Source organism: Pygoscelis adeliae, unplaced genomic scaffold (genome assembly GCF_000699105.1).
Source record: "Pygoscelis adeliae isolate BGI_AS28 unplaced genomic scaffold, ASM69910v1 Scaffold57, whole genome shotgun sequence".
In the NCBI taxonomy this organism is placed as follows: Eukaryota; Metazoa; Chordata; class Aves; order Sphenisciformes; family Spheniscidae; genus Pygoscelis; species Pygoscelis adeliae.
Window position 1 is genome coordinate 2,485,764 of NW_008825615.1, and position 26,486 is coordinate 2,512,249.

At 42.2% G+C, this 26,486-nt stretch overlaps 2 protein-coding genes across 2 annotated transcripts in view; one reads left to right on the top strand and one right to left on the bottom strand.

Moving 5' to 3' along the window:
• The window catches only part of SNAP91 (synaptosomal-associated protein, 91kDa), a 70,853-nt gene extending 66,788 nt beyond the window's left edge, over positions 1-4,065 (top strand). The window contains exons 29-30 of the mRNA XM_009333223.1: positions 1,267-1,367; positions 2,646-4,065. Coding sequence (XP_009331498.1) covers positions 1,267-1,359 — 93 coding nt within the window. The 3' untranslated portion in view covers positions 1,360-1,367; positions 2,646-4,065. The remainder of the gene's footprint in view (positions 1-1,266; positions 1,368-2,645) is intronic.
• Positions 4,066-24,198: 20,133 nt separating this feature from the next.
• PRSS35 (protease, serine, 35) lies at positions 24,199-26,048 on the bottom strand. The gene has a single exon (XM_009333116.1). The coding sequence runs from the start codon at positions 26,046-26,048 to the stop codon at positions 24,807-24,809; it is 1,242 nt and encodes a 413-aa protein (XP_009331391.1). The 3' UTR covers positions 24,199-24,806.
• Between the last annotated feature and the right edge of the window lie 438 nt (positions 26,049-26,486).

The following is a 26,486-nucleotide window of genomic DNA, read 5'->3' on the forward strand; positions in this document are numbered from 1 at the left end:
TTGGCCTTGGCCCATCAATCCAGCCTGTCCAGGTCCCTCTGCAGAGCCCTCCTACCCTCGAGGGGATCAACACTGCCGCCCAACTTGGTGTCGTCTGCAAACGTACTGAGGGTGCACTTGATCCCCTCATCCAGATCATTGATAAAGATAATAAACAGAACTGGCCGCAAAACTGAGCCCTGGGGAACACCACTCGTGACTGACTCCCAACTGGATTGAACTCCATTCACCAAAACTCCTTGGGCCTGGCCATCCAGCCAGTATTTTACCTAGCAAAGAGTACACCTGTCCAAGCCAACTGTTGACTTGCAACAGATCGCATGAACCACCTTGATGTTTTTTCAATTCCCTTGTACAAGACCAACAGAACAGGTTTGAAAAGACTCCTACGTCTAACTATGTCCAAGATCTGTTTTTGGGGATATTTGAGTAAAGCTCAAAGTGGAGCTGATGGGCATTCCTATTCTGTTTAGAGCTTGTCAATGTTTACTAGAGCAGCACTCTGCATCTTCCCTCAGCCCAGCAGAGGGTTCTTCAGAAAACCAACCTTCTGCTTATGAACAAGCTAAGGTCTCAAGTTCTTGGATGTCAGCTGTTACTCAGTAAATGCAAGTTTAACCTGTTTAGACTGGTAGCTTGCTGGGTTTCTTTTGGTGCAAAACTCCCAGTTCCCTGAGTAAGGTGGAGGCAGGGGTGAGTGAGGTCAGGATGGGAGAATCATTTGGCTCCGTAGTGAATAGGGTTGCATGGAACTTGAAAAACTGACACTTTCTGTGGAATAATTGATGATTTTTATACCTACCAGAGAAGGAACAGAGTATAATGTAGTCACATCTCTGGTACACTTTGGGCTCTTATTTATACTACCTATGTAGAGCAACTTGTACTTAAATGCCAGTTGCTGGGATTTTCTATCGTACTCTGCAACACGCACTCTGCTTATTCTGCACCTTAACAATTGCTTAACTTCTGTCTGGGTTGATGATCCTAACACCATTCTGTCTTACAGAGAGAGTGTGATTTGAAGCAACGCTAATTAGAATATGCAGTTTCTGTAGCAGTGTCCATTAAACCAGCCAAACATTGTTAGCCCTGCAGTAAGGATGGAGTCTAAACAATGCTTGAGCAAAATGGCAACACATTAAAGAAAATTTAGAACTTTGTATGCTTGCAATGTGCTTGTTTGGGAACCATCTGTATCTACCTAATGCTTGTGTATCCTTGTCTGCTTTGTTTTTTTCTGCCTTCCTGGCTGGCATCTGTTAGCTTTCTCCAAGCCCAACTCCTGCTACTCAGAGTCCCAAGAAGCCTCCAACAAAGGACCCATTAGCGGATCTTAACATCAAGGATTTCTTGTAAACGATAAGGTATTCTGTGACTGCCTGCCTAAGCATGTTATGCTGTGGTAGGTGTCTGGCACGCAGCTGTTGATTAGGCCGGTAGATTGAATATGACTGATAAAACTGTAGCTGCAGAGATAGGTAGGAACGTGCACTGATAACGTGGTGGTTTAAACAGAAACCCAAATTCTCTGTCCACACTCTTAATTTTAGCCTGAAAGCTTGACTTTTGGCTACTTTTTTTGCCAGAAGTGACTGCCAGGAAAAGTTATCTTCAATCTGTAACTTCCATTCTTGCCTTGTTTCCATTCAATCCAAAGGTTCATGTTTTGGGGTTTATTTTCCTGAAATTAATACTGAAACAAATAGAATCGTAACAGGGTACAAATACTGGGGGCAAAATGGTGCTGGAGAGGCTTGTTCCAGTCTTGTGGGTGTGGAAACAGATTTGGTATCACAGGTGTGAAGGGATCAAGAAGAGGAAAAACTTACATATCCTAGTCATCAAGGGAAGGTTGTTTGCATCTCTTAACTGCTGCCAGCTAATGTTCTCCCCCACCATATAATTTTTCAAGGCACTGCTTTTCTGAATGCTAAGGCATGAGGTCCTGAGCAATGCCGTGTAGAACAACAGTGGGGAAGAACAGAGGAGTAAATAAAAAGGAAAAAATGGAGAAGCAAAAAAACCCAGTACTGCAGAATAGAAGGAAAAAAAGGCAAAAATATTACTGTGAGGGTTTTGGAGAAGGATGTAAAGAGGGCCAAGTAGAAACATCAGATTGAATTGAACACTTCTGCATCATTATTTTTTAATTGGCTTAAGTACGGTAGGCATTTTATAATTAAGACTAGAATAATTTGCCAGGTGAGGAGAGGACAATCATTACATGTCTTCAAAGCCTTCTTCGTAAGTTCCTTTTCTTTCTACCTAGAGCTTAATTCTAATACTTGTTCTAAGCCTCCTCCGCACTGGAGTTAGCGGCAGTAGATGGGATCGGGCTGCTCTTAGCAGACACCACCCAGTCCCACTTCCCCATTCTCCAAATTCCAGCCCCAGGGAGGTGTAACTGGTGCTTGGTGGAGATGGCCAGCAGTGGAGATGCACCTTCATTGCTAGGACTCACTGCTTTGGATTTGGGTTTGTAGTAGACAGACTCATAACCGCCTGTGGGAGGACTGCTGCTTCACTAAAAACTGATAACTCCTTTGAGGTGTGAAGTGATGAGCAGATTTGGTGCTTTTTCTAGAACGTGCTTTATCTAACTCATTCCGGTTTTCATCTAATACTTTTTTCTGTTTTCACAGCTGCAGTTTTTCTGACTGGATGGTAAAAATGTGAGTTTGGAGTCTACAAACAGATGCTCAGAGTTTCAAAGTGAGCCACCAGTACCAAACCCAGTGCTTACTCAGACTTTCTCTTCCTCCTGAAACGTGTAGCACAGCTGTGAAAGTGAACATTAGGAATGTGTACTACCTTAGCTGTTATCCCTACTCTCTCGAAATTTGTGTACTTGGGTTATTTGTGTTTTACAATTTAAACAATGGATGTATGTTTCTGATGCCTTCTAGTGCTTTTCTGAACCTATCCCACAGGGGCAGATTATGCAGCTGTTGTTTGGTGAGCAATTTGGAGCGATGTCTGTGGTTTTTGAAGGTTTCAATGTATATAACTTTTTGAGGACACCTAAAATTTCCCTAAGACTCAATTTCTCCTTTATCTGTTATGAAACTTAGTGTGATAATACCAGATAGTAAGGAAAATACTTATGAAATTGCGTGGAATACATTTTTTCTTTTCCAGTCACAGGAATCTCAATTGTCGTGAAAAAATGTTTTATTTTTGTGGCACTGTATATGCTAAGATAATTTAAAGTAATATAAAGGTAAACTTCCATAACAAATACTTTTTCGATGACTTACAAGAATGAAAAATCATATCTGAAAGAATACCATATTTATTGCTGTTTTTTATTTTAAAATCTATTTTAATTATTTAAGTTTTTGCATTTGAAATTGGCGTATTTATCAGTTCTTGCTAAATGCACTGAAAATAAGTAAAGGGTCAGTTTCTCTCCATGAAGTTGGACAAAGCAACCATAGTTGTGCTGGCATTAAGGGATTTCAAATATGAGAGCACTCTTTGGTATATCTGTAGTCAAAACATTACAAGTGATGTTACTCATCTCTGTTCAGTTCGTACATACATCTCTTAATTTAGTGCTTACCTGTGTATGCCTTAGGCTAGTGTTTTCTCCATTGCCCCAAATGCGCTGTGAGTAGCTTTTGTACTATTGGTGATTAGATTTAATTCTGATCCAGAGATCCATGCCCTTTACTGTACATGCTGTGTTTCTTTAGTTTTTATTTGTTCTCATACTGTTTCTGCTGATGGCTTGGCGTAAGAACTTGACTCTTCAATGAGGTCACTGTTGATCAGTGTTACAAGTGGCTTGGCAGTTCTCTGTAAAGGCATATCGGGTCGGAAAAATACTCACCTAAAGTCTTTCAAATGAACTATTTAATCAATGTATGGTACCATTAAAAGTGGTTGTATCTGAATTTGCTGTGGGGATAACATACACCGTAATGGGAAAGTTATATAAAAAGCTAATTTCAAAATGGCTCTTCTTTGTATTTCAGTTTAAAAAAAAACAAAAAACAAAAACCCAAAAAACAAAAAACCCCAGTGCATGTGTGCCCTCTGAGATGCAATAAACACCTTGATCAAAGTCAATATCTTGTTGCCAGTTTCATGATCATTGAGATGTTGAGCACAATAATACACTTTGAGAGGGGGAAAAAATGTGTATAGGTCCTGACACTGATGCTGAGTCTGCTGCACATGGTAATAACTTTTGCTGATCTTTAAGCAGAACAGGAGAGATCCATACAAAGCCAGACTGAGCACAAAGCCACAAGTAAAGTGGGGAGAGGGAGAGGAGAATTCTCTAGTTTGATGTATAACACCTCAGGAGGCTTCATTAAAGCTCTTCATCTCCTTAAACTAGAATAATATTGGCACTGTGAAAGTTTATAGTACTGGCCCTGATCTCTTTCCTATGAGGTATCATTCAACAGCTTATTGAGAGCTAGGACAGCTACGATGCTACAGGAATTGCTTGTGCTATGGTTCGTCTTATGGCAGTGTGCTGGCTTTGGCTGGGGTTGAGTTAATTTTTCTTCACAGTATCTAGTATGGGGCTGTGTTTTGGATTTGTGCTGAAAACAGTGCTGATAACACAGGGATGTTTTAGCTATTGCTGAGCACTGCTTGCACAGAGTCAAGGCCTTTTCTGCTTCTCACCCCACCCCACCAGCGAGAAGGCTGGGGGTGCACAAGAAGTTGGGAGGGGACACGGCTGGGACAGCTGACCCCAACTGACCAAAGGGATATTCCATACCATATGATGTCATGCTCAGCATATAAAGCTGGGGGAAGAAGAAGGGGAAAGGGGGGGACGTTTGGAGTGATGGCGTTTGTCTTCCCAAGTCACCGTTACGCATGATGGAGCCCTGCTTTCCTGGAGACGGCTGAACACCCACCTGCTGATGGGAAGTAGTGAATGAATTCCTTGTTTTGCTTTGCTTGCGTGTGTGGCTTTTGCTTTACCTATTAAACTGTCTTTATCTCAATCCACCAGTTTTCTCACTTTTACTCTTCCAGTTCTCTCCCCCATCCCACCAGGGGGAGTGAGCAAGCGGCTGGGTAGTGCTTAGTTGCTGGCTGGGGTTAAATGACAACAAGCAGGATGAAAGGAGGAGAAAACATTTCATACAGTTTAGTACATTAAAGTCTTCCTGGTATGAGGTGACTAACTAGAGACCGCCTTGATTTTGGAACAAAATGAAGTGAAGAAGCAGTACTGAATGCCAAGGGCTGCTTTAAAGTACTTTATAAACAACAGAACACTGAAACAACTTGATCACACTCTGGTAAGGTTTGAATCTTGAATTGGATTTCAAAGACATTTCCAAGTTGTGCAACCAGTAGGGGAGTGCCATTGCTTAAGAGGTTTTCTGGTTATTCATTTGGGTTTTTTACTTGCTACTACATTGGTATTGTGAATCTATCAAGTTTGGTCTTGGAAAAGTTGGTTTTATACTTCAGCCTTAGGATGAGTGCCCTGTTGAGTCAGGGTGTTCTGGATTAGAAATCTGTAAGGCTCAGCAAATAGCTGTTTTCTCACTATTTGAGCATGAAGACCTGAACAAGGTCAGTAACTGCACCCCCAGAAAGGCTCACCATGGTTTTGCCCATTCTTCCTGTGTGCTGTGTGTTGCCAAATGCAGGGAGCACTTGACTTACTACCACCGTGTTGTGCGTGTCTTCTCAAAGTAAGGACAACATTTTCGGAGGACGGTCATAACCAAATGTGTAAATATATTCAGACCAGTTCATTAGTGTCTCATTCAAATTAAGATGATGAACTACTCACTGAATTGCAAATGAATGTTTGCAGTGTTACATGTTTGTATCAGAAATGGTGTGGCCAGCAGGAGCAGGGAAGTGATCGTGCCCCTGTACTCGGCACTGGTGAGGCTGCACCTCGAATACTGTGTTCGGTTTTGGGCCCCTCACCACAAGAAAGACCTTGAGGTGCTGGAGCGTGTCCAGAGAAGGGCAACGAAGCTGGTGAGGGGTCTGGAGCACAAGTCTTCTGAGGAGCGGCTGAGGGAGCTGGGGTTGTTTAGCCTGGAGAAAAGGAGGCTTAGGGGAGACCTTATTGCTCTCTACGCCTGCCTGAAAGGAGGTTGTAGCGAGGTGGGTGTTGGTCTCTTCTCCCAAGTAGCAAGTGACAGGACAAGAGGAAACGTCCTCAGGTTGTGCCAGGGGAGGTTTAGATTGGATATTTGGCAAAATTTCTTCACCAAAAGGGTTGTCAAGCATTGGAAGAGGCTGGCCAGGGGCGGGGGTGGGTGACCATCACCATCCCTGGAGGTATTTAAAAGGCCTGTAGATGTGGCGCTTAGGGACATGGTTTAGTGGTGGACTTGCCAGTGCTAGGTTAACGGTTGGACTTGATGATCTTAAGGGTCTTTTCCAACCTAAACGATTCTATGTTTCGAGGGGCCAAACCTCAGCATGAGGGATTTTTCTTTGCCAGGTACATGCCCCTGCCATGCAGAAATTGCCTTTCTGCGTCAGCTTCGTCCATGTCCACAACCCTTGGCCCTCATTCTTGTTAGTCTTCTGTAGATCTCATGGCCAACAGCTCTGTGCAAGCCTGCAGTGTGTGTGGCATTTGATGTCTTGTGAGGAAATAGAAGCCTAGACAGAAAGCCAACTTGGTGGAAGAGCGAGAAGCTTGTGCACTGTGGGAAGTAAAACCAGTGTATTTCCCCAGTATGCTCAGTAAGGCTAAACAAAAGTGACTCTTGTTTTCCCCATCACAAAGGAGTTTTAAAACCTGGCTTGCAAGGAACACAAGTGGTTGTCTCCTGGCCTGTAGACAAGAACATGTTCTTTTTATCATCTGAGTTTCATCATCTGGGCATGAAGGCATCTGTGTGCTGCTATGACTAACCACTTCTCAATACAAGCTATAGAGATTGTGGGTGGGGAGGAGGGCTCCCATCTGGGGGAGGAAGAAACTGTCTCCTTTCCCTGCGCTTTTCATGAGGGGAGGACAGGTTTCAGACAGCCAGATACGTCTCAGACATATGTTTCAGACACCCTTACCCAAGCTCTTGCTGTTCTGTGCGCTGGTACCTTTAGAAGCTGGCACCTCTGGCCACATGAGACTTCTGTAGCTCTCCCTTAAGCCTTTGGTGCCTTAGGGAGTGGTAAATACCTGGAGAACATGAACTCGGCTTACTGTAGAGGTTTGAAAAAAAAAACCCCAACTTGTTCCTCAGAACTGACTCATTTTTTAAAAAGGGGTTAGCAGTATCTCCTACTCCTCTTCCCCGTTCATTTGTCATTAATTTTAACTGGCTTTATTTGAGATTTTTTAGCTGTGTTTTATCATGTATGCCTTTCAAAATGTACTGTAGCTTGAGTTGAGGGCTTCTGGGTTGATGCTGGTGTTTCCCCAGGTGAAAGCCTGGATGGTGAGAACTAAATTGTTGTTGTCTTCTAAGATCCTGGGGACCACCTTAGCATTTCAGGATGGTTGCAAAATCAAGCTGCTACCCGAACTTCCATTCTTAAGATTTAGGCTAGAGACTTGCCTTAAAAACCAAGCAGGAAAGCCTAGAGCAAAAACTGTAGCTGGGGGGGAGGAGGGAAAGATTTGCTTTGTAAATGCATTTGAGACTTTGGTAATATGAGGTGCTACTTACTGGTGGGTGACAGCATATAGGTCATGAAATGTCCAGTAGCAACAGCTGACATTGTTTTGTCCTTTTGGCATGAATCTTTGCTCCTGCCCCTGCTTCCCAATCTCTCACCCCAGAATAAGAGCTGCCTGCTCAGGCAACTTATTCTGCATGGGGAAAAAAAAGTCCCAATAACTCTTAATGCCTAGAAAAGCCAAGTGAAACTTCCTGTGGCAGAAGTAGTGGCAGTGACACAAAGATGATGCACTGAGTTAGTGATCCAGCTCTTCTAGAACATGAAATAGATCAGAAATTTTATTAAAAGAGAAAACCTTTTTTACATGTGTTGTATATTGCTAGTGCTGTGAGCAGTGTGGGAAGTGGCAGACGCTGAGTGGTGATGAGGGGACGAAATAAGAATTTCGGAGATGGGATTACAGAAGGAGAGAGGCTATACATACTTTAAAGCAGGCAGCGCTGCCATTTTTTCTGTTCCAGATCTTGGCTTCTAAAGCTTCACCACCTCTTCCCTTTCCCTTAATTAAACTCTGCAAATGATGTGGGTAGCAAAAGTCTGATGCTTGTTCTGTTGCCCAAGACATCTCTGAATGCAATTATAGGTGTAAGAATAGTTGCCTTTGGGAGTTAGCAAAGGTGGTAGAGTGGAAGCAGAAACTGAAGCAAGTGAAGAAATGTGTGTGGGGGTGTGACATCCACTGCAAGGACTAAGGAGAGCAAACCTCTTCTTTGGCAGTGCAGGGGAACCTGTGAAGGTCTGATGAATGTCCGCCCTGCAACAACACTGTAAAGCACCTGCATCCAAATGTTCATGCTTGAACATTGTGACGTTTGACCCATATTTTTGAAATATAGTTTAGTATGATGGAAGAGATTTGTCAGTTTACCTCAATATCATAAATACCTGAAGCAGCCATCTTTTATGAAGGTCTTGCCAAAGCACTAACCCACTCTGTTGGAAGCAGAGATTTCACACCACTAAGCACAACAGCAGGTACATTGAAGGCACATGCTCCGTGAAGCTACTGTAAAGATGCAAAGATCCAAGGAACTGTGATCTCAGACGAGAGGGAAAGCCGAGTCACTCTTTCAGAGTTAAACTGGTAGTTGGAGACAGGTTAGTTGTTATCAATGGTAACTACGCAGAGGCAGGTGGGATCTCTGTCACACAGGGTAGGAGGGGTCCTCCCCTGCCCTCTTAAGAACATCAGGTTGCTCCTTCCCATAGTCCTTGTCTGTAGTTTTGCCCACCCAAGCCTGGAAAGAGGCCGCCTGTGTGGGAGTGGGGATAGTAGTGCACTAAGGAGGGGAAAGAGAAGTGGGCTAGGACGGATGCACTAGGGAATGGTGTGGGGGACAGGCAGCGTGTTCTTCAGGCTGCAGGTTGTCTGTGATTGAGGGAAGGGGGTGGGTGATGGAGCAGTGGGGGTACAGAGTGACCCCAGGGAGTGGGCAGCTCTGTGCCCTCAGCTTTGTAAGCTGCTGCAGGCCTGCAGCTTGGGTATTAAATGTCAGCAAACAGATTTTGTGCACAAGAGGAAGGTACAGGTGCAAGCTGACAGCAGGCTTTAAAAGAAGTCGTATTTCATACTCTGAGTGTGTCTGTGTATAAATAAAGGGGATTTTTTGAAACGCTACTCAAATGTAAGAGTAGGACAAGTTAAATTCTAAAGTTAATTGTAAGACTATGCTTTAGGTATCTATGATGGGTCTATATTTATACCCTGTCAATCTGGGTTGATCAATCAAGAGGGTTTTTAGTGGTTCTTCCTTATTGGAATAATCCCACAGTGGCTCCAGCGAACTGAAAGACAAGTTTCAAAACCTTGAAATTTGGCTTTATTTTGAAAAATCGAGGAGAATAGAACACTTCTCTTTTGAAACATGGAAAAACCAAGTTTAGTAGATTAGCAAAGGAAGAAACAGGGAAAAATCAGTAATATTGAGACCAGCATACTGTATAAATAAGATTGTCTTACTGTACAAATTCTGGCTTAGTTATTAGAGCATCTCTGAATCTACTGATCTCTTCTGAACCTTTGCACAAACTATCTTCCATTGTTCACAGGGCTTCAGCCACTCTGAGGTTTTGGTCTTTCATAGGAGAACCAAATTTTAGGAGCTATTTCTGTGGGCACGCCTTTGGGATAGAGCACACCATTCCCTTTGTGCTTGGAAGAAGAGGTTTCCAGCAGTGTATTGAAATCACCACTTCCCAGCTCACCTCCACCCCATCACGACAGTATCTAGCACCTGCCTAGCATCCCTACTGCTCAGGGATGAACAAACACACCGGGCCTTGCTCGGCCCTGCACTTTGCAGGACATGAGCTGTCCTGATTTTAAATATATATTTAAAGATACAAATAAATATATATAATTAAATATATATATAAATTTGCAGGCAGTTAGCGACTCTGTCTTGCTGCCTGGGTCCTGTGCCACCAGCATCACAGTTCGCTTTGTGTTTCTTCCTGCGAACCTTTGCAGCAGCGTGATCGAAAACACTTTCCCGTGGCTCAATACAGCGCTCTCATTTCAGAAATGGTATTGATGGAAATCCAGCTGCTTACCTCATTATGCTTTCTTGAAGATCTCGTTGTGCAGAATTTGCTTATAGAGCCCTTGGCTCTAAGGCAAGTCATGCTGGAAATTTGCTTCTCTCTCAAAATATTTGACTGCCTGTGATGCCTGTAGGATGGCTAAAATGTTTTACTCTCTAAGGCATGGTCCAGACCCAGACAGGGAGAGAGACAAGGCAGCATTCAATACACTGTAGCTAATTTTTAATTGACACAAAAGCTCCATTAACTCAAATTGCATACACGTCACCCAGCAGTGCATCTGGTTTTATGCATGGGCTGTTTTTAAGCATCCACCTGAAATTATGTGAAATTAAATTAGGCTAGTTATTTGGCTAGTAATTCATCCATTTTTTTCTCTCTAAAACTTCCCTTTATATTTTAAAATCCAAGATATGCACATGAAATCACCTTCTTATTACCATAGTCCTCATACAGACTAGAGAGAGAGTTGATTCCCATTTATTAACAAAGAGACCATACAAAAGATAGTGTTTTTTTTCAAAGTAATGTAAATAAATTACATAGTGACAGTAAGCAGATTTTCTATTTAAATGCTCAGCTATTGTTTAGGATTGTAAGTAGTAATTATAAAACTAACACGTGTGTGTGTGTGTGTGTAAGTCTGTAATGCTCCGCACACTTTTTAGTCTGAGATACTACTAAGTAAACCTATTTCCCCCAAGCAGCCTTACAACTGTGTTACTGGAGGACACCTAATACTTGTTTCCATGTTTGCTTAAGCCTTCCTGGTTTCTCCAGAACCTGGTATCTTCAGTTATCTAGAAAAAGTGCATCTTGTAGTTCCTAAGTGAAATGTTTATCTTCTGCAGTTTTAAAACATAGCCTGACAGATTATGTTCTTGATGGTTAGTGAGATGTAATACTAGGTTTTGGTATATACATCTTGCACATATGTAATCAGTACAGTTAAATGTAATTTAGAAAAGTGTTACACTGTTCTGTCCACACAAAATACAGTATTTTGTATCCAGGATTTATTTCCCCAGGATTTCAGGATCCTGGCAAACGTTTATTGTAATAAAGTAGCTTATGTATCTGTTAAAATATTTTGCTTCTTTAGACATTTGGCTTCATGACTGATCATCAAGATCGACTCTAATCCTACTCTGTCATTTAGCCTGGCTTGTAGATTTTTCAGACAACTCCTTTTTTTTTTTTTTTTTTTTGCCAACAGATGTTGAGGGCTGGATTTGGGTTGTTTGTGCTTTTAACAGCTTTTAGAAACACCTCAGAGAATTTGCTAACGTATCACTTACTTACAACATCCATCTCTCTTTAGATGAGGAGTATATACTGAGAAATGGGCAAATCATCTATCTTTCATTCAAATGCAAATTTTAGAGGAACAGAGAACTGCAAAAGAATTGCAAGCCCGGGGAGCTGCAGTGATACCTACGCCAGGCTGTATCCCACGGACACTTTCTGTCATTAGCAAGGAAAATCCCCCATCTCAAACCTGCAATGTTGTCTTTGCTGTACCTTTACCCCTTTGGGCTAACGTAGGAATAGCCCTCACTTACATTAAGTAAAACACTTTACAACAATGTAGTATTGCAAGTGGTTGGTCTGGAAATCTTAAAATGAAGTAGCTGGTCTCGTGTATGAACGGTTTACAGTCCAGGTAAGCACAGTTTGCATGAAGAGCCTGTCGTGGATGTGCTTCTCTCATTTAATGACCTTTAAAATAGCTGGCAGGCTTACAGAATATTATTTTTCTAGTTGTACAGTTCAGCTTGCCAGCCAGGCTTTGCCATCTGAGACTGAACTTAAAGTGGCTGGAAACTTTAACTGATAGTCCAGTATTCTGATAGATCTGTCAGAGATGGAGGAGAGATTCAACTAAAATGAAATCATTTTCCCCTAGCCAAACTGAAGAGCTAAGCTGGTTCAATCTATGCTGTACTGGCACAGACTCTTGTGTGAAATATAATATTTTTCTCTTGGTCAAAGCATTTTATGGCCAATATAAAAGTCCTGCATAACTATGCATGCTGTTTCACTTAAAAGTTGGCTCTCTGCTACAGATTATAAGCAAGACCAACACAGCTTGCTGCACTCCACTGCAAAGGCAATGCATTCAGAGCATGTGAAGTTTCCACTTTAAGACTGCTGGGCAGGATCTTAAGATAGAAATCACAGAAAATAGAGCACCATCTACTCTATTCCCCTCCTCTAAAGCCAGAATTGTATAATGCCCAACAGATTTTTCTAAAAGACCTCCATCACACCACAGCCTTTCCAAACACCACTGCAGGACATCACCACCTTCACCCTGAGAAAGCTGCTGTTACTGTGTTACCCGATTCCTCCTCGCTGCATGTTGAACTGTTATTTCTTCTGTCTGTGGGGATACTCCCTTTGTTCTTTGCAGCAGCAAAGATGGTATTTGGACAGTTACCACAGTCATTCTTCTGTCTTATGCCCTCTATCTTCAATCGTTCCTTGCCAGTCAAGTTTTCCAGGTAACTGATCAGTCTTGGTATTCTCTGCACTCTCTTCGACTGGTCCGCGCCTCCCGTGAAGCGCAGCATCCAAAACGGGACACAGCAGCGGAGTGACGGCACGCCTGTGCTGGGTGTAACAGAACTACCGTGTCGCAGGGGTTGTGAGCCAGGCTCCCAATTAGAGATCCGAGCGTGGCATTTGCACCTTCCCCAGCAGGATTGCATTGTTGGGCCATGGTCAGCCTATGCTCCTCTATGCTCTTAAAGCCCTTCCTGAAGAGCTGTGGTTTAAGCAATTGCCCTTCAGCATACATTTGTGCATAGTGTGTAGCCATTTGGGGGAAAAAAAGAAAAACAGGAATAAAAATTTAAAAAGGAAATTATTTTTAAAAGGAAGAAATTTGACAGTTTAAAGAATTTCCCTATTGAGCATTACTGTTTGGTTCTTTGTGACACTAATGAGACTCAGCACACTGCTAAATCTTTTCAGCAAGGGAAGAAATTTGGGGAGGAGGAGGGAGGCCGTGGGCTGAATATCTCTCTGCACCCTGCTTTTCAGCTGGTTGGATCTCTATCTGCATGGGGAGTTGTCCTGGGAGAATTCAGCATACGGCAAAGACGGCAGGGCAGAAGAGCAGTTCTGTAGGAGATGGGACCGTCCATCCTCCCTCAGCCCTTTGAAATCAGGATCCTCAAACTCTTGTTTCTCCCACGTGCGGCTTGCTCGGGCACCTGGCAGGAGAGACAGAAACAAGAAGCAGCTGCAGGTCTCTGGAGGGTGATGGGAGAGGTGAGGGAGGAGACAGTGCAGTGTGTGGGCACAAGATCAGGGTCTCAGACACTGTGACAGCATCATTAGCTCCTCTTCAGATACTGTTTATCACATTTACAATCACACTACTATGTATTAGTTACATATATAGTTATATATACATGTGTATATATGTACCCACATATAGTGTATTCACTGTGTACCATATATATGTATACATACACATACGCATGATACACTTGCTATCTGATTTTCAGCAGGGTCTCTGAAATCTGCAACTGTACGTTCTTTGTAACAAAGCTGCTACGTACAGGTTGGAAAGCGTAAAATACCTTGTTTGGTAGCCCTAGCTGGTTTTTGCCAGAGTAGGGCTGGTGTATCGGCAGTTTCTCTGGGTTGCAAGCTTGAGGTTGCCCCTGATACAAAAGCATACGGAGCCGCGCATTTGGTGTGAGATGCCCCGCTGTGCAGGCGGGGGTCAGCAGCAGGGTCCTCGCTTGTAGGGTGATGGATGTGCCCATCTGGGGGAATCTCCCAATGAACGTAATGATGCCAGTAGCTGGAAATAGCAGAAGGGAGAGTTCTAGGTGCCTTTCGAATAAGGATGGTGGTAACATTAACAGATCCAGAGCGCAGGTTTCTTTTCCTTGCTAGCTGCGCCGCATTCACATGCCGTGAATGTGTAAGGGGCAATAGGGAGAGGCAGAAAACAGCTACCAGCTGAAATCTGGCCATGACACAGGTCTGAACTGCTCTGCTCTCGTGGAAAGTTTTGTGGGTTTTAATGGCTGTAATATCTGGTTGTTGTTTAGATATTCACCAAAAGACTCTCTCATCAGTAGAAGGTTGATCATCATCACCAACGGGAGCTGCTGCCTTTGGATTGCCCCAGGGCATGTAGCACTGCCTACTGAACCCCTAATTCTGCAATTCGTGGACCTGCCTAAAAAGCCCTCTGCTGAGAGGAGAATGACATTGGCATCCCACTAAAATAAAAACAAAACAAACCCCACAAAAACCCCTAATTGCTTGAAATTTTTTCTTTCCATGCACTTAGTCAATAGGTAGTAGAAAAAAATCATGTCAGGTCATCTTTTTAAGAAAGGCTGTGAATCTTGCAGTTATTATTTTAGCAATTACCTGCTTTGTAGGCAACCTTGTTGTCTGTTGTTGTTTCCTGCCAGTCTTGTATCTCTGAGCTGTATCTTTATCATGTCTCTATCAGGATATACTTGGTTCCACAGTGACATTGCCAGACAAGCCTAAAAATTTACAAAAAGTTTGCTTTCAAATTAGGAGGAGAGAGCTGGCTTCTAGATCTAGAAATGTGACTTTTTATATGTCTAAAAATACTTGCCTTGAAGCTTAGCCTTTGCCAAATAAAAAAAAGCTGCGTTGTGGCCTGGAAAAGTACGTGGCTGCACCCCTCTGTCCCAGGACCATGTAATTTTGGCTCCGTACGCGGGCTCTGACTGATGTGGCAAGAGACAAGCACACAAGGGCCAGCATGGGCTTGGCAAACAGGCTGCGCTTACAGCCCTGGCTCCACCATGCATGTTAAAAAAAGGGCTGGTACAGGGATATAACGAAGCATGGAGTTTTCTAAGTTCTTTCCAATATTTACAGTGTTTTAAATGTATGCTGTTTAATGGTATTGAAGGGGAAAAAAGGCAGGTGCTCTTCACTGTACATACTGGAATGTGAAGGCTTTACCCCTGCTGTAGAGTTGCGGTTTTCTCTTTTGCAAATGGTACGTAAAGAAATGCTGCAGATAAGACCTATCTACAACATCTATAGCTTTTCCTTTCCAGGCTTAGTCCTTGGATTAGCCCTAGAAGGCTGTGCTGCTGCAATGAGACATCACCTTGGCAACAGGCTTAAATAACTGATGTGATAAACCTCACCCGTAGCCGGCTACCGAGAAAACTTCTCCAGGTGCTGAGCAGATGTGGCTCCCACACAGGCATCTCCCTGCCGGGGATCGTCCACTTTTCACTTGAAACTGTTATTCCAGTGGATCTTGCGAGGCTATGGGAGCCATTTACAGCCCAGTTAGTATAATCTGATTAATAGCATCAAATTATCGTTATTTTTGCAGTCAGTTAAATCAGTGAAATTAAATAAAGCTTCCCCTGGAGAGTAGGATGTGTCTAGGAGATTAAACCCCATGCTTGCTGCTGGGGTCCAGAGCCTGTGACCTCTCCCTCAGTCAGCATCTGCAGCCGGAGGAGCTGTCAGGGCAGCCCAGAGCTGTTTTGTAAGGGACGTCACAAGATCGCTCCTTCAGCTGGCAGCCTGCGTTTACGTTGACTCAGAGCTTATGAAAGCATTTCCCAAGGCTGGCTCCAGATTCAATGTGTTGTTCTGGAGCTATGAACATTGGTTTGCTTGCGGTGATTTTGCCTTTAGTTCTCCGTTTGCAGCTATTACCTTAATAGCACTTTGAAGTGGTTTCTCTTGGACAGAAAGCCAAGTTCCTCAATGTATAGCAGCAGTGGTCAGGCATTATTTATTTAATTTAATTTTAGGTATTTGGTGTTTAAGTAGAAAATGAGGTGAAACCCCAAAGCGGGCACAATTAAAAAAATTAAAAAGTGGCATTAGCAACAGAGAGAACGCAAGACGGGCAGGGAAGCGTGAGATGAAGTTGGAAACAGCACATTAAAAACAGCTGAAATATGGAGAGAGAGACTAGCCCCGCTCTAAAGGGCAGGACCCAAGGAAGCGTGGGCACAGTGGGACTGTGAAGATGCTCTGGTCAGCCAAGGCACTGAAGGAGAGGCTGGAGCAAGGGGAGCCAAGGTGAGCCCTACAGGGACCCCCCCACACCGGTGCAGCTCCTGGCTGGGGTCCTGGCTGGCACTGTCCCGCTCAGTCGAGGAGCTTCCTTTCCTGGAGGGAGGTTGGGGTGGGATGGGATGGGATGGGATGGGATGGGATGGGACGCTGTGTGTGGTGGAAGAGGCACAGCACAAGATTCATCAATGTATAGCAGCAGTGGTCAGGCATTATTTATTTAATTTAATTTTAGGTGTTTAATTTAGGTCTGAGCCTGTACATCAGTGATGGGGACATTGGGAGGAGGGTGTCTGGGCCCACCCTGGCTGCGTTTCCTCCAAGGTCTCTGCAGCGGAGCAGGGGACGGGTTCCCCAGTCGCCTTCATCCCTCGGCTGTGTGCATGCCTGACGTAAAGCTGTGTGAAGACTAAGGAAAGCAGTCTGAAGCAGCACCCAGAAGTGAACAGGGAATCGATGGAGTTTGTTGCTTGTAGGACTAAGGCACAGGTTTCCCAGCTGTCCTGGTGCGGAGCAGCAGCATCAAGTCCATACATTACTGGAGCAGGGAGAGCCAGGACTTTTCCCCACTATAAAAATAGTTGCCGTAAGATAAGAGTCAAAGGCATGAAAAACAATTCCTAGAGATAGGATCAAGGTGAAAAAAGCACATCAGCAAGTTCAGAAGTGGCCTGTATGTAAACTTTCTGATATGCAAAAGAAAAATCAATAAAAGGTGCTTCATTAGCCTGATGATAAATGGGTAGAGCATAGGGTGGGGGCAAAGTTGATGTCGTTAATGTGAAGGATGCAAAGGTGAAGGCTGAGAACAAATACACAAATACTGTATGGCATTTCTTTTATGCTTGTAGCTGGAGATAGCTAATGCAATCTCTGTGGAGCCTTTAAGCTGAAGACAAGTTTAAAGCTGCCCCTCCTTATGTGTGTGGTGTACCATGGATTTGAACACCAAAATAACCGAGCAAAAACTGCTTCCAAAGTCATAACCCTGTAAAGACAATTCTCTACCAGCTTAAAGGTAATAAAATACAATTAGTGGCAGCTGTATTTTTTTTTTTTTAAGTTTGTGGACACTGTTTTCACAATATTGACAGAAAGCTAACCTCACATTGGTCATTGCACAGATGTCTGATTTTATTTAGTCCCAACCGGTAAGGAAAAAATCAACAAGCAAGAAGTGAAGGACTCAAGGACGTCAGTCGTATAAGCAGCATTACTTGATCACAGATCACTGTTGTTACAAGTTAATTTACAAGCAATAAAGCATCATATCTAAATTGAACACTCAAAGCTACTTTCCCTTTTGAGTATTGGCTTCCTTTTTGTTTCTTTCTAAAAGAAATAAGTTTGTTTACAGATCATAAATGCCTAGTGTAGAACGCTCTATAACAAGTAAATACGTATAATACGCAGTGGGTCGAACTTCCCTGTAAGGTTCACCATTGTAAATGAGAGGAGAATGTGATGCAGTGTTTGTTTGGCTACTGGAGCTTACTGTTTCAACCCACCTTTATTAAAAAAGACTTGATACATCTTCCATGGATACATACAGCAAAATGTATAAAACCCTAAAACGTCAGTGTCCGTGTGCCTGGAAGCCTCTGTTCATATCCACCATGTAAGAAGACCAGGTCTGAGCCTGAACTCACAATAAGCAGCAAGAGTTTGGTAGCACAACTACATCCCTGCCCCTGTGGGGAGATGGTGGGATAGACAACCAGCAACTGGTTGTTCTTTTGCCATGTAACTCACTGCAGCTCTGGAATGCATCCATGTCCTGCACAGACAAGCGTGGCAGAAAAACCCATGTGCCACACATATCTATAAAGTTTCTGTTGCCTTTCTGTGTACATATTTTTCAAAATATCCCTGTTTTACTTAAATAAAAATATGGTGCTTGTCTTAGAGATTACTTTTTTTTCCCCCCCTTCATATTACTAGTAAATCCCCTTTGGGGTAACTTAGCATTCTCTTTTTTTGTGTGTTGGGGAGGGGAAGTGCCTGCTGGCATTTGAGGGCATGTTATATCCCCACCACTGAGCGGGTTGGTTCGCTCCTGTACAAAAGTCAATGGTTAGCTGATGAGTTAATCATTCAAGAGAAGGCAAAATGTAAAATGTAAATAGTTTTTTCTAAATACATACAATGTAAAAACTAGGGTTGCCTTTCACTGTAGGAAAAATAGAAATAATATTTTCTTCCATTCAGTAAGGCACTGTGCTTTTTTGCTGTTGATCACGGTCTTCACCTTTGCCTTCTCTTGTCCTCGTCTCCCCCTGGGGCCTGCCCTGCTTCAAAATGCCCACAGAGATGTATGGCCAGAAAGGGTCCTTTGCCGTGTGCTGTCTCCTGGCTGCTTTCGTCTTCGATTAAGCAAAGCTGAAACCAGCATTTAATCCATAAAGTTCGAAATTAAACTGGAGGGGAGGGGTGGGAGAATGCTGCAACTGCAGCCAAAGGGCAGCTGAGTAATTTGTCTGAAAACCAGCCCAACTTGGTTTCATCCAATGTTTTCAGACTCCTTCACATGGAAAAGAAGCAGAGCCATAGCAACTGCAATAACTAGGGTGCGTACATAATTGCCAAGAGGCACAATCCTTGTAAAATATTTGTGTAACTTTTCCAGTATATCTGATCTTTTTTCTTAGCAATAGCAGCTGAAGGGTAAACCATTATCAAGGCTTAGAGACATATTCCAAGTAGGAGGAATGAACGGTTCATCAGGAATACCTGCATAATAACCGGCATAAGATGCCACTTCTTTGGTGGATTTGAGTTGCTGTTATTTGGTGAAGGCCTTTTGAGCATTTGTTAAAGATGATGGGAACTGGAAGTATGGCAGGAAAATACCTGCACAAGGAACTGGGCTGTATCGGAACATTTTAGGGCTGAATAGATGTTTGGATAGGATGCCAGTTCAAGGCCCCCAGGGCCCATGGGAATGTGAGACCCACAAGCACGTCTTGGAACGTATCTTCCATCGGAGCAACCACATCCCTGCCAGTAGCTTGGGAGTGGCCTGCAGAGGACACAGCTGTCACCCCTGGGTCTCTGTTTGTGTTCCCTGGATAGGGGCCGAGAAACATTTCTTGGGCACCAAGACATTCTCCCGGAAGGTGGCAAAAAGTAGACTCCAGCAATGAAAAGATTTAGATCCTGTTACCAGCCCCAAATGGGCTTTGGTCCAGGTGACGAAGCTGTCGATCCTATTTATTCCCCTGTGGCCCTCACTCCTCCCCCACGTAAAGACCACCAGAGCTGGCAGGGAAGCCCTTGCCAGACCCCTGTTAAATATTGCTTGTATTAGATACACTGTTAATCACTGCTGTAATAATTTCTAAACTTTCCATTAAATATTTCCAGCAGGTCTCGTTCTTGCCAAAAATCTCTCCTTTTACTGTCAGTGATCAAATCAGCACCGGTTTCAAAGGCACAGAGTTAAGATAATGCTGAGAACCAAGATTATAATATTTTACGCACTTCTAATTTGGCCTGGTTCAACAGCTCTCTGGGGTAGAAAATACGATGATAGCTAATAGCAGAAACAGAACTAATTACTTATTTCAGAATTAATAAGTTGTGGCATAGTCTGTGAGTCATTTCCTTGCTGAACCAATTTTTTTTTACTCATCAAATTTGCTCATGGAGTAATTATCTTGAAGACCGGAGTAGACAGGGAGTTTTTTTCCCAGAACAAATTTAAGGAGACATTAATATCTTGTAAGACCACGTCCCAGATGATTCACTGATAACCTGTTACAAGCGTTTACAGAATGGAGTTTGTGAAACCACCATAGCTAACAAACTACATCATGACAGAGGAAAAGAAAAACAATAGAAAATATTTATTGACATAGTATGTGCATCATATAATATCTTAATATAGCAAAGGTTTGCATTTATTATTTTCTCAAATGAGTTGTCATTTTGTGCAGTTAAAAATGTTATAAAAACACATTTTTTGAAGTTTGCCGTCAGTCTTTAAAAAGTTAAGAACATTAAAGAATCATTAAAGCTACCTCTGGAGGTTTTTAACCTAAATGCTATCTCACACTCGGAGCAAAAGGCTGGTGCAACAGGGACTCAAATATACTTCCAAATCTTTTGAAATTAGTGTGCAATTTTAAGCTTTCAATTTAACAATATTCATTATTTTTTTTCCCCATTCATTCTTTAATCCAGTAATTTGTAGATGGAAGTATCTGTAATATTCTGTGCTTTAAAATTAGAAGCAGTTGATTAAATTTCTACAGATACCAAACACAAACAGAAGGTATTTGAAAAAATTTATTGGCTAGAATTTGTAGGTGCATGCAAAAAATGGAGCCAACATATAAATGCTTCAAGTCTGAGATTTTTTGGGTTCTGTTGGGGTTTTTTTTGTTTTGTTTTGGTTTGTTTTTTTCCCAATGGAGAACAGCCTTTACAAGAATCCCAACAAAATGTCAGGTTTGAGAACTTCCAAGTGAAAGAAACTCCCTTTACTCACTACACTCTTGGTGACCCAGTGTGCTGGGAGGTTCATCCTGCCAAGCCTTTTGGCCAGGACACGGATCTGTTGCGTCCCAAGGACCCTAAATGAGCACAAGCGCAATCCCTGTGTCTTCGGGCAGGGATTGCAGATCAAGGGTTTTTACCCCTGCCTGCTAGTGGTGCCTGCCAGAACCTGAGCCCTCTCGCAGCCCTTTCCTTGGTGCTGTTGGCTGGGAAGAACAGCCTCATCTTTAACAGCGAAAGGAGATTGTTCATGTAACTTGTGATTTTTACATCTTAATTTATACTGTTACGCCTTTACCAGCTGCCTACTCTTTCTCACAATAGGTCTCTCTGCTACCTCGCAGCCATTTCATCTGTTACTTTTCACACTTTCTTTACCCCTTGCATACCACCTCCGTCTTCCTGGTCTTCCGTACCATCTACTTCTCTTGCTCTCTCTTTCTGTATTAATGGCTGTTTGCTGCCAGGTCATCCCTTATCAGCAGAATAGGAGGAGCTCCCCAGCTGCTTCTCTCCTCTGCATGTAGATGAATTATTTTTTTATTTAAGCCATATTCTGTGCTGATTCATACTCCATATAGACTCATAAATCTGCAAAATTTGGATGGTAAATTATAAACTGAGTCAAGGAGTTTCTTTAAGCAATTTTTAAAGCATGGGGTACTCTACACCTCACATAACAGAAATAATTTTGCTATCTAACATTGTATTTTTCTTTTGTTAAGATAATACAAACTGAGACTTAATTTTTCACATTGCAGATAACCCCCTTGACTGCCACCGTATGTCTCAGAGCCCCAGATTAAATGCATGCACAAATGCCTTGCAGAAGCTGGTCTGGGTGTGTTAATGGTTTGTATATGACGTTTATCTTTGGCCTGGGAAAAACTTACTTGTTAACATTACAAATTGCCAGTGGCCCCCTCACAGAAAAGGGATTTGTCTGAGTTTGTTTTTTCCTAAAGCCAGTTAAATATCTACTATAGGAACGCTTATGGAAAAGCATTAGTACCGATGAAAACAAACAATGTACAGCCCGGTACTTGAAAGAGCGAAAAATCCTTTGGGGCACTGTCCCCTTCTGGGCTGGGAACCCAGCCTTGATGCTGGTGTCCTAGACAACAGCAGATCCGATCTGCTAAGAACACCCGCTCCTCGTATTTTCTCATTGATAACTAAGATGCTAACTGCAGCTTTTTTAAGGAAATCTGAGATGATCGCGGCTCAGAAATTCTTGTCTCGTTGCAGTGGCTGGTACCAAGAGCTCTACGCGGGACATTGACCTCCTGGGGTTGTGTGTAAGTACTCGATTTATGAACTACTTCACACGTCCCTATAGTAGGCAGTCACAATACCTACATAAAGCATTTCCTTCTCTATTAGGCCAAGTGGCAGACTGAAATGTTGCCCGGCATGCAGATACAATAGGAATAACATTTTGTCCATGTCTTCTTGCGCCTGCATTCCCTTGCCTGAAGGCACTGACCTGGTCAAAACGGCACATGCTTTACAAGCCCTTGTATTTGCCTGTGTTTGTGCATGTGCACTCAGACACAGAAGCTTGAATACATATATATAGTTTTGATTAATTTTTATGTTGCTCTGGCCAGCCTCTTTAATCTCTTAGTACCATAAAATGAGGGATTGTGCATCTAATATTTATCCTCTGAGGACAAACATTTTTTATCAGCCTGGTATGAGAACTTCAGGTTGTGGCTGAGGTATTTATAGCAGATGATTATTATGACAAGACCATTTGAAAGCTGACATCAACATTTTTCATTCTTACCTCGTCCCTGATTCCCAAACTAATAAAGAAATAGATTACATTTCTGCTCCTAAGGAGTACACCTAAATGAGACTCACCAAAACAAAGAATTTACTAAGCCACCTTATCTTGATCAGTTCTGGACCAAATCAACGATGAGAATAATTGTAACAGAATCCATGGACCTAGGTTGACTTGTATTGGATTAACGATGTGGTATCTTATTTGTCACAGTAACTATGGAAAAAGGCACTTAAGAAACATCACAGAGCTGACTAGAGAATATTGTAGGCCTGTTGCATAGAGCGAGAGTATTAAATACTGGACTGAGGTGATTTAAAATTACTGTCAGCGAAACCATACGTCTTAATAGAGATGTTAACAACAATAAAAAATAATTAACCTTAAAATCTTAGACATTAATTTCTAAACTTTAAAAATTATCAGTTTTCTGCAAACAATCACACAAAATTAAAGACTTTCCAGTGTTCCCTGGAAAGGCTGACATTGAAAGAAATAGTTTCTTTTAAAGTGAGTTCTCTTCCAATTAACGAAATATTGTTAGAGTTATGGTATGGAAGCAAGTCTTAAATTTTTATGCTTTGGCAATAATATGACAAAGAAAGTTGCCTGCACATTCAAAGTGTCAGGTTTTATACTTTCAATCATCTACAAAAAAGTGGGTTATTAAAAATTATCTTATTTGTTCAGAAGAGATTACAGGCATATTTTAAGGATACCAACAAACAAATAGTATTTTAAAATCTTGTTATGTTTTTTCTTCTGCACAGGAAGAAAATGTATTTTGGTCAGCATAAACTTATGATAAAAAAAATGAAATATTTTGGTGGTGAATAATCTTGAAAGTATTGAAACCCAAAGGATATGATCGGAAATACACAGTATCATTTTATGTTATTAGATTAACGTAGCACCATAACAATCCTGTGCACTTCAAAATCTTGATATGAAATAAAAGATATAGACTTGAGTAGCTTCAACAACAATTTTTTAAAAGGTGATTTGTGTTTAAAGGTGTGTAAAAGTCAAGCTCACTTTGTGTTTTCATTAAATATATGGTTCAGCAAACATATTGAACCAATTTATTTGCTAACTACCGCTGCTACCTAACAAGATATCTGTTATAATGTACAGGATAGTTCCTCTGCCGTGCAGAAGGTGGTACAATTTAGTTGGGAGAAATTTTTAGTTTAACCTTGTAACTCATGTTGAGGTGGAGTCTGAATACGACATGATTAAAACTACCCATTTTGCAAAACCGTATAAAGCCAAACTAAAATATTGCTTTCCGACTCCCAGTCTAATACATACTATCCTATCTATGAAGCTGAACTCGTATAAAAGTAATTTATAAAAACTGTAAAAATGGTTAGCACCCAAAAAATCTATCATGTGTGAAGCTCTGAATGATTGTCAAATAGCCACTTCAGAAGTCAGTGACTTCTCCCAATGGTAAAGCTAAACATTTGACTAGAAACTAAACGTACAGCTCTCCAAATACTAATTGGAATGCAGATGCATGTGTTTAAGACTTCTATAGCTTCTCAGAGAAGATGTAAAGGCATTAAATTATGTCCTGATGTTCCTTCCTCTTCCAAATATGGAAGCTTCTATGTTCATTAATTTCTTTTTGCTGTTTTTACTGAGCAATGAAGTGAAACTTGTCTTTAAGATCTAACCCTCAGCTACAGAAAGTTTTGGGATTTCCATGGAAGTGTTCCTGCAGCAACCACAGGAGGAAGTTTTCCAAACTAACAAGCATGAACTAGACTGCTGCTTCTCAACATGGAGCTGTGGTCTTTAGAGAATGCCAAAATAATGTCTTGGTCTCATGCCGTTCTCTGGATCATTCTGCACATACAGTAGTGTGCTGTATGCACAACTTGCATTTGAAGAATTGGAACAGAACCCTGAGAAAAGCAAATCCATTGGAAAAATAGATATTGTTTAATAATACCAGTTTGAGACGTTTCAATCCTTCCCTTGGGAAAAAAATGACAACCAGGTGTAGTCATTTTTTTTCTGATGTGAATTTATCACAATTGCAAACATAAATATAGTTTGGGATTTTAAGTGCATATCTAGGGTTGATTACAATTAGAAATATTTTGTTTGACAATTCTACCCATCCCCCAGCAATTCAGCGTTCCTCAAGTCACCGTAACATTACTTGTGAGCTTTGAGTTCAAAAACATCCTGACGTGGAGTGATGTTCTTCCAGTAACTGCTGCAGCAGACTTTCACTCTATGGTAATACGGGTGCTAAGCGAGTCAGGTTCAGCCCTCTTCAGCCTTGTGTGCAATTCTCATCATTCCCGTGTATCCAGAAGCAAATCTGGGCATATTTGAGAGGAGTGATTCTTACTGCTACATTGTAATCCTGCTGTTCACCATTGACATCCACCCACTGATGGCCTGAGTAAACAGCGATGATCTTGCGTTTCCACTTCTTTTTGTTCGGCTCCTTAAGACGGAGATAGACGCCAGATCCAGTGGAGCCAGGCTCAGCATCACAGTACTGATAAAAGAGATCATTGGACTCATCAGAAATGCTACAAAATCTATAGACCAGCTGCCCGGATCGATCATTGTCAAAACCTGAGAAGTGGATCATGCTCCTAGGCATCATTTTGATTGTTGGGCTGATTCCCAGCTCCATGTATTTCCTTTTGTGGGGACGCTTGAGCTCAAGAACAGCATAATCGTAATCCAGAGCAATATCCCCAGAAACACCTTTAAACCAGCCTTTTGGGATGTGGGTACTCTTCACCCTGGTCCACTGGAAGGAGGGCATGCCATCTGAGGTCCCCTGCTTCCTCCCAGATCTCCTCTGCTTTCTCCCACCACCTTTGGATTTTCGCCTTAGTTCTGTGGCAACTTTGGGATCCTCTTGGGCTGCAGAAACATCTCTCCTACTTCTTTTAGCACCTTTGCGTTTCCTGCCGTCGCCTCTGGATTTCGTCTTCATCAGGCCTACCCTCAGTCTTTTGCTGCCCTTAACATAATCCTTGCCGTTGTGCAGACAGTGGGCAGCTGTTAGCACATGCTTGGGGGAAATGAGAATGCCACTACAGCCGGTGGAGATCTTCACAGCTGTGTTGAACGGAAAGTTGGTCATAAACCGCTTGTCATAGATGCTGAACCTGCTGTCTGTTCCATATATCTGCCTCTTCTTTCTCGAAGACCTTCGTGTGGTTGTGTTTCCAGCTGGGTCAAGCACTAGTCCGAGGACATTCACTTCAGTCAGGGTCCGTGTGCCGTTTTCAAAAACGGTCTCATAGGATAAGAGGTCCTTCAAGTCAGACGAGCTTGGCGCTGGCAATTTCCTTTGACATTCAATTCCACATACACTCTTCAGCTCTAATTTGGTTTTTGCTTCAAATTTAGGGCTCTCAAGGGAGAAAGTTCTTTCACTCACAATCTGGGGAATCTTCTTCAAGTGCCAAGTAAAATCTTGTTCAGTTTCTGTTCCATTAGTGAGACACAATATAGGTATGAAAAATATGAATAGCAGTAACATGTGCTCCATTTTATCTATTTTTTTCTAAAACAAGAAAGAGAGATTTGAAAATACGCGTTGGAAATATAGACAGTTTTCTTAGTATCTTAAAAGTATAATCATGCAATATTAGCACTGGCATCAGTGGAACAGAATTTAACACTCTGCTCAAAATAGAAATGCCTCAGGTATTCCCTGTATTGCCCCTGACGCTTCCAATGGTCTCTAGCAAGATGGGCGCAGACGAGTCAGCCAGCATCCATGGTGAGCTACCTACTTGGAACGTGGAAACAGCTGAGTTTTACCTGCTTGTCCCTCAGTGAGGCAGTAGTCTGAGTCATTCCACTCTGTACAGCGCCCTGTTTTTATTTATCCCATAGGAATGCAATTATGTTTTACTCTTCTGCTTCTCTTCTCTACAGCTACTGGTTGTAGGTAGAACATGGTTGAAAACCACCAATGCATTCA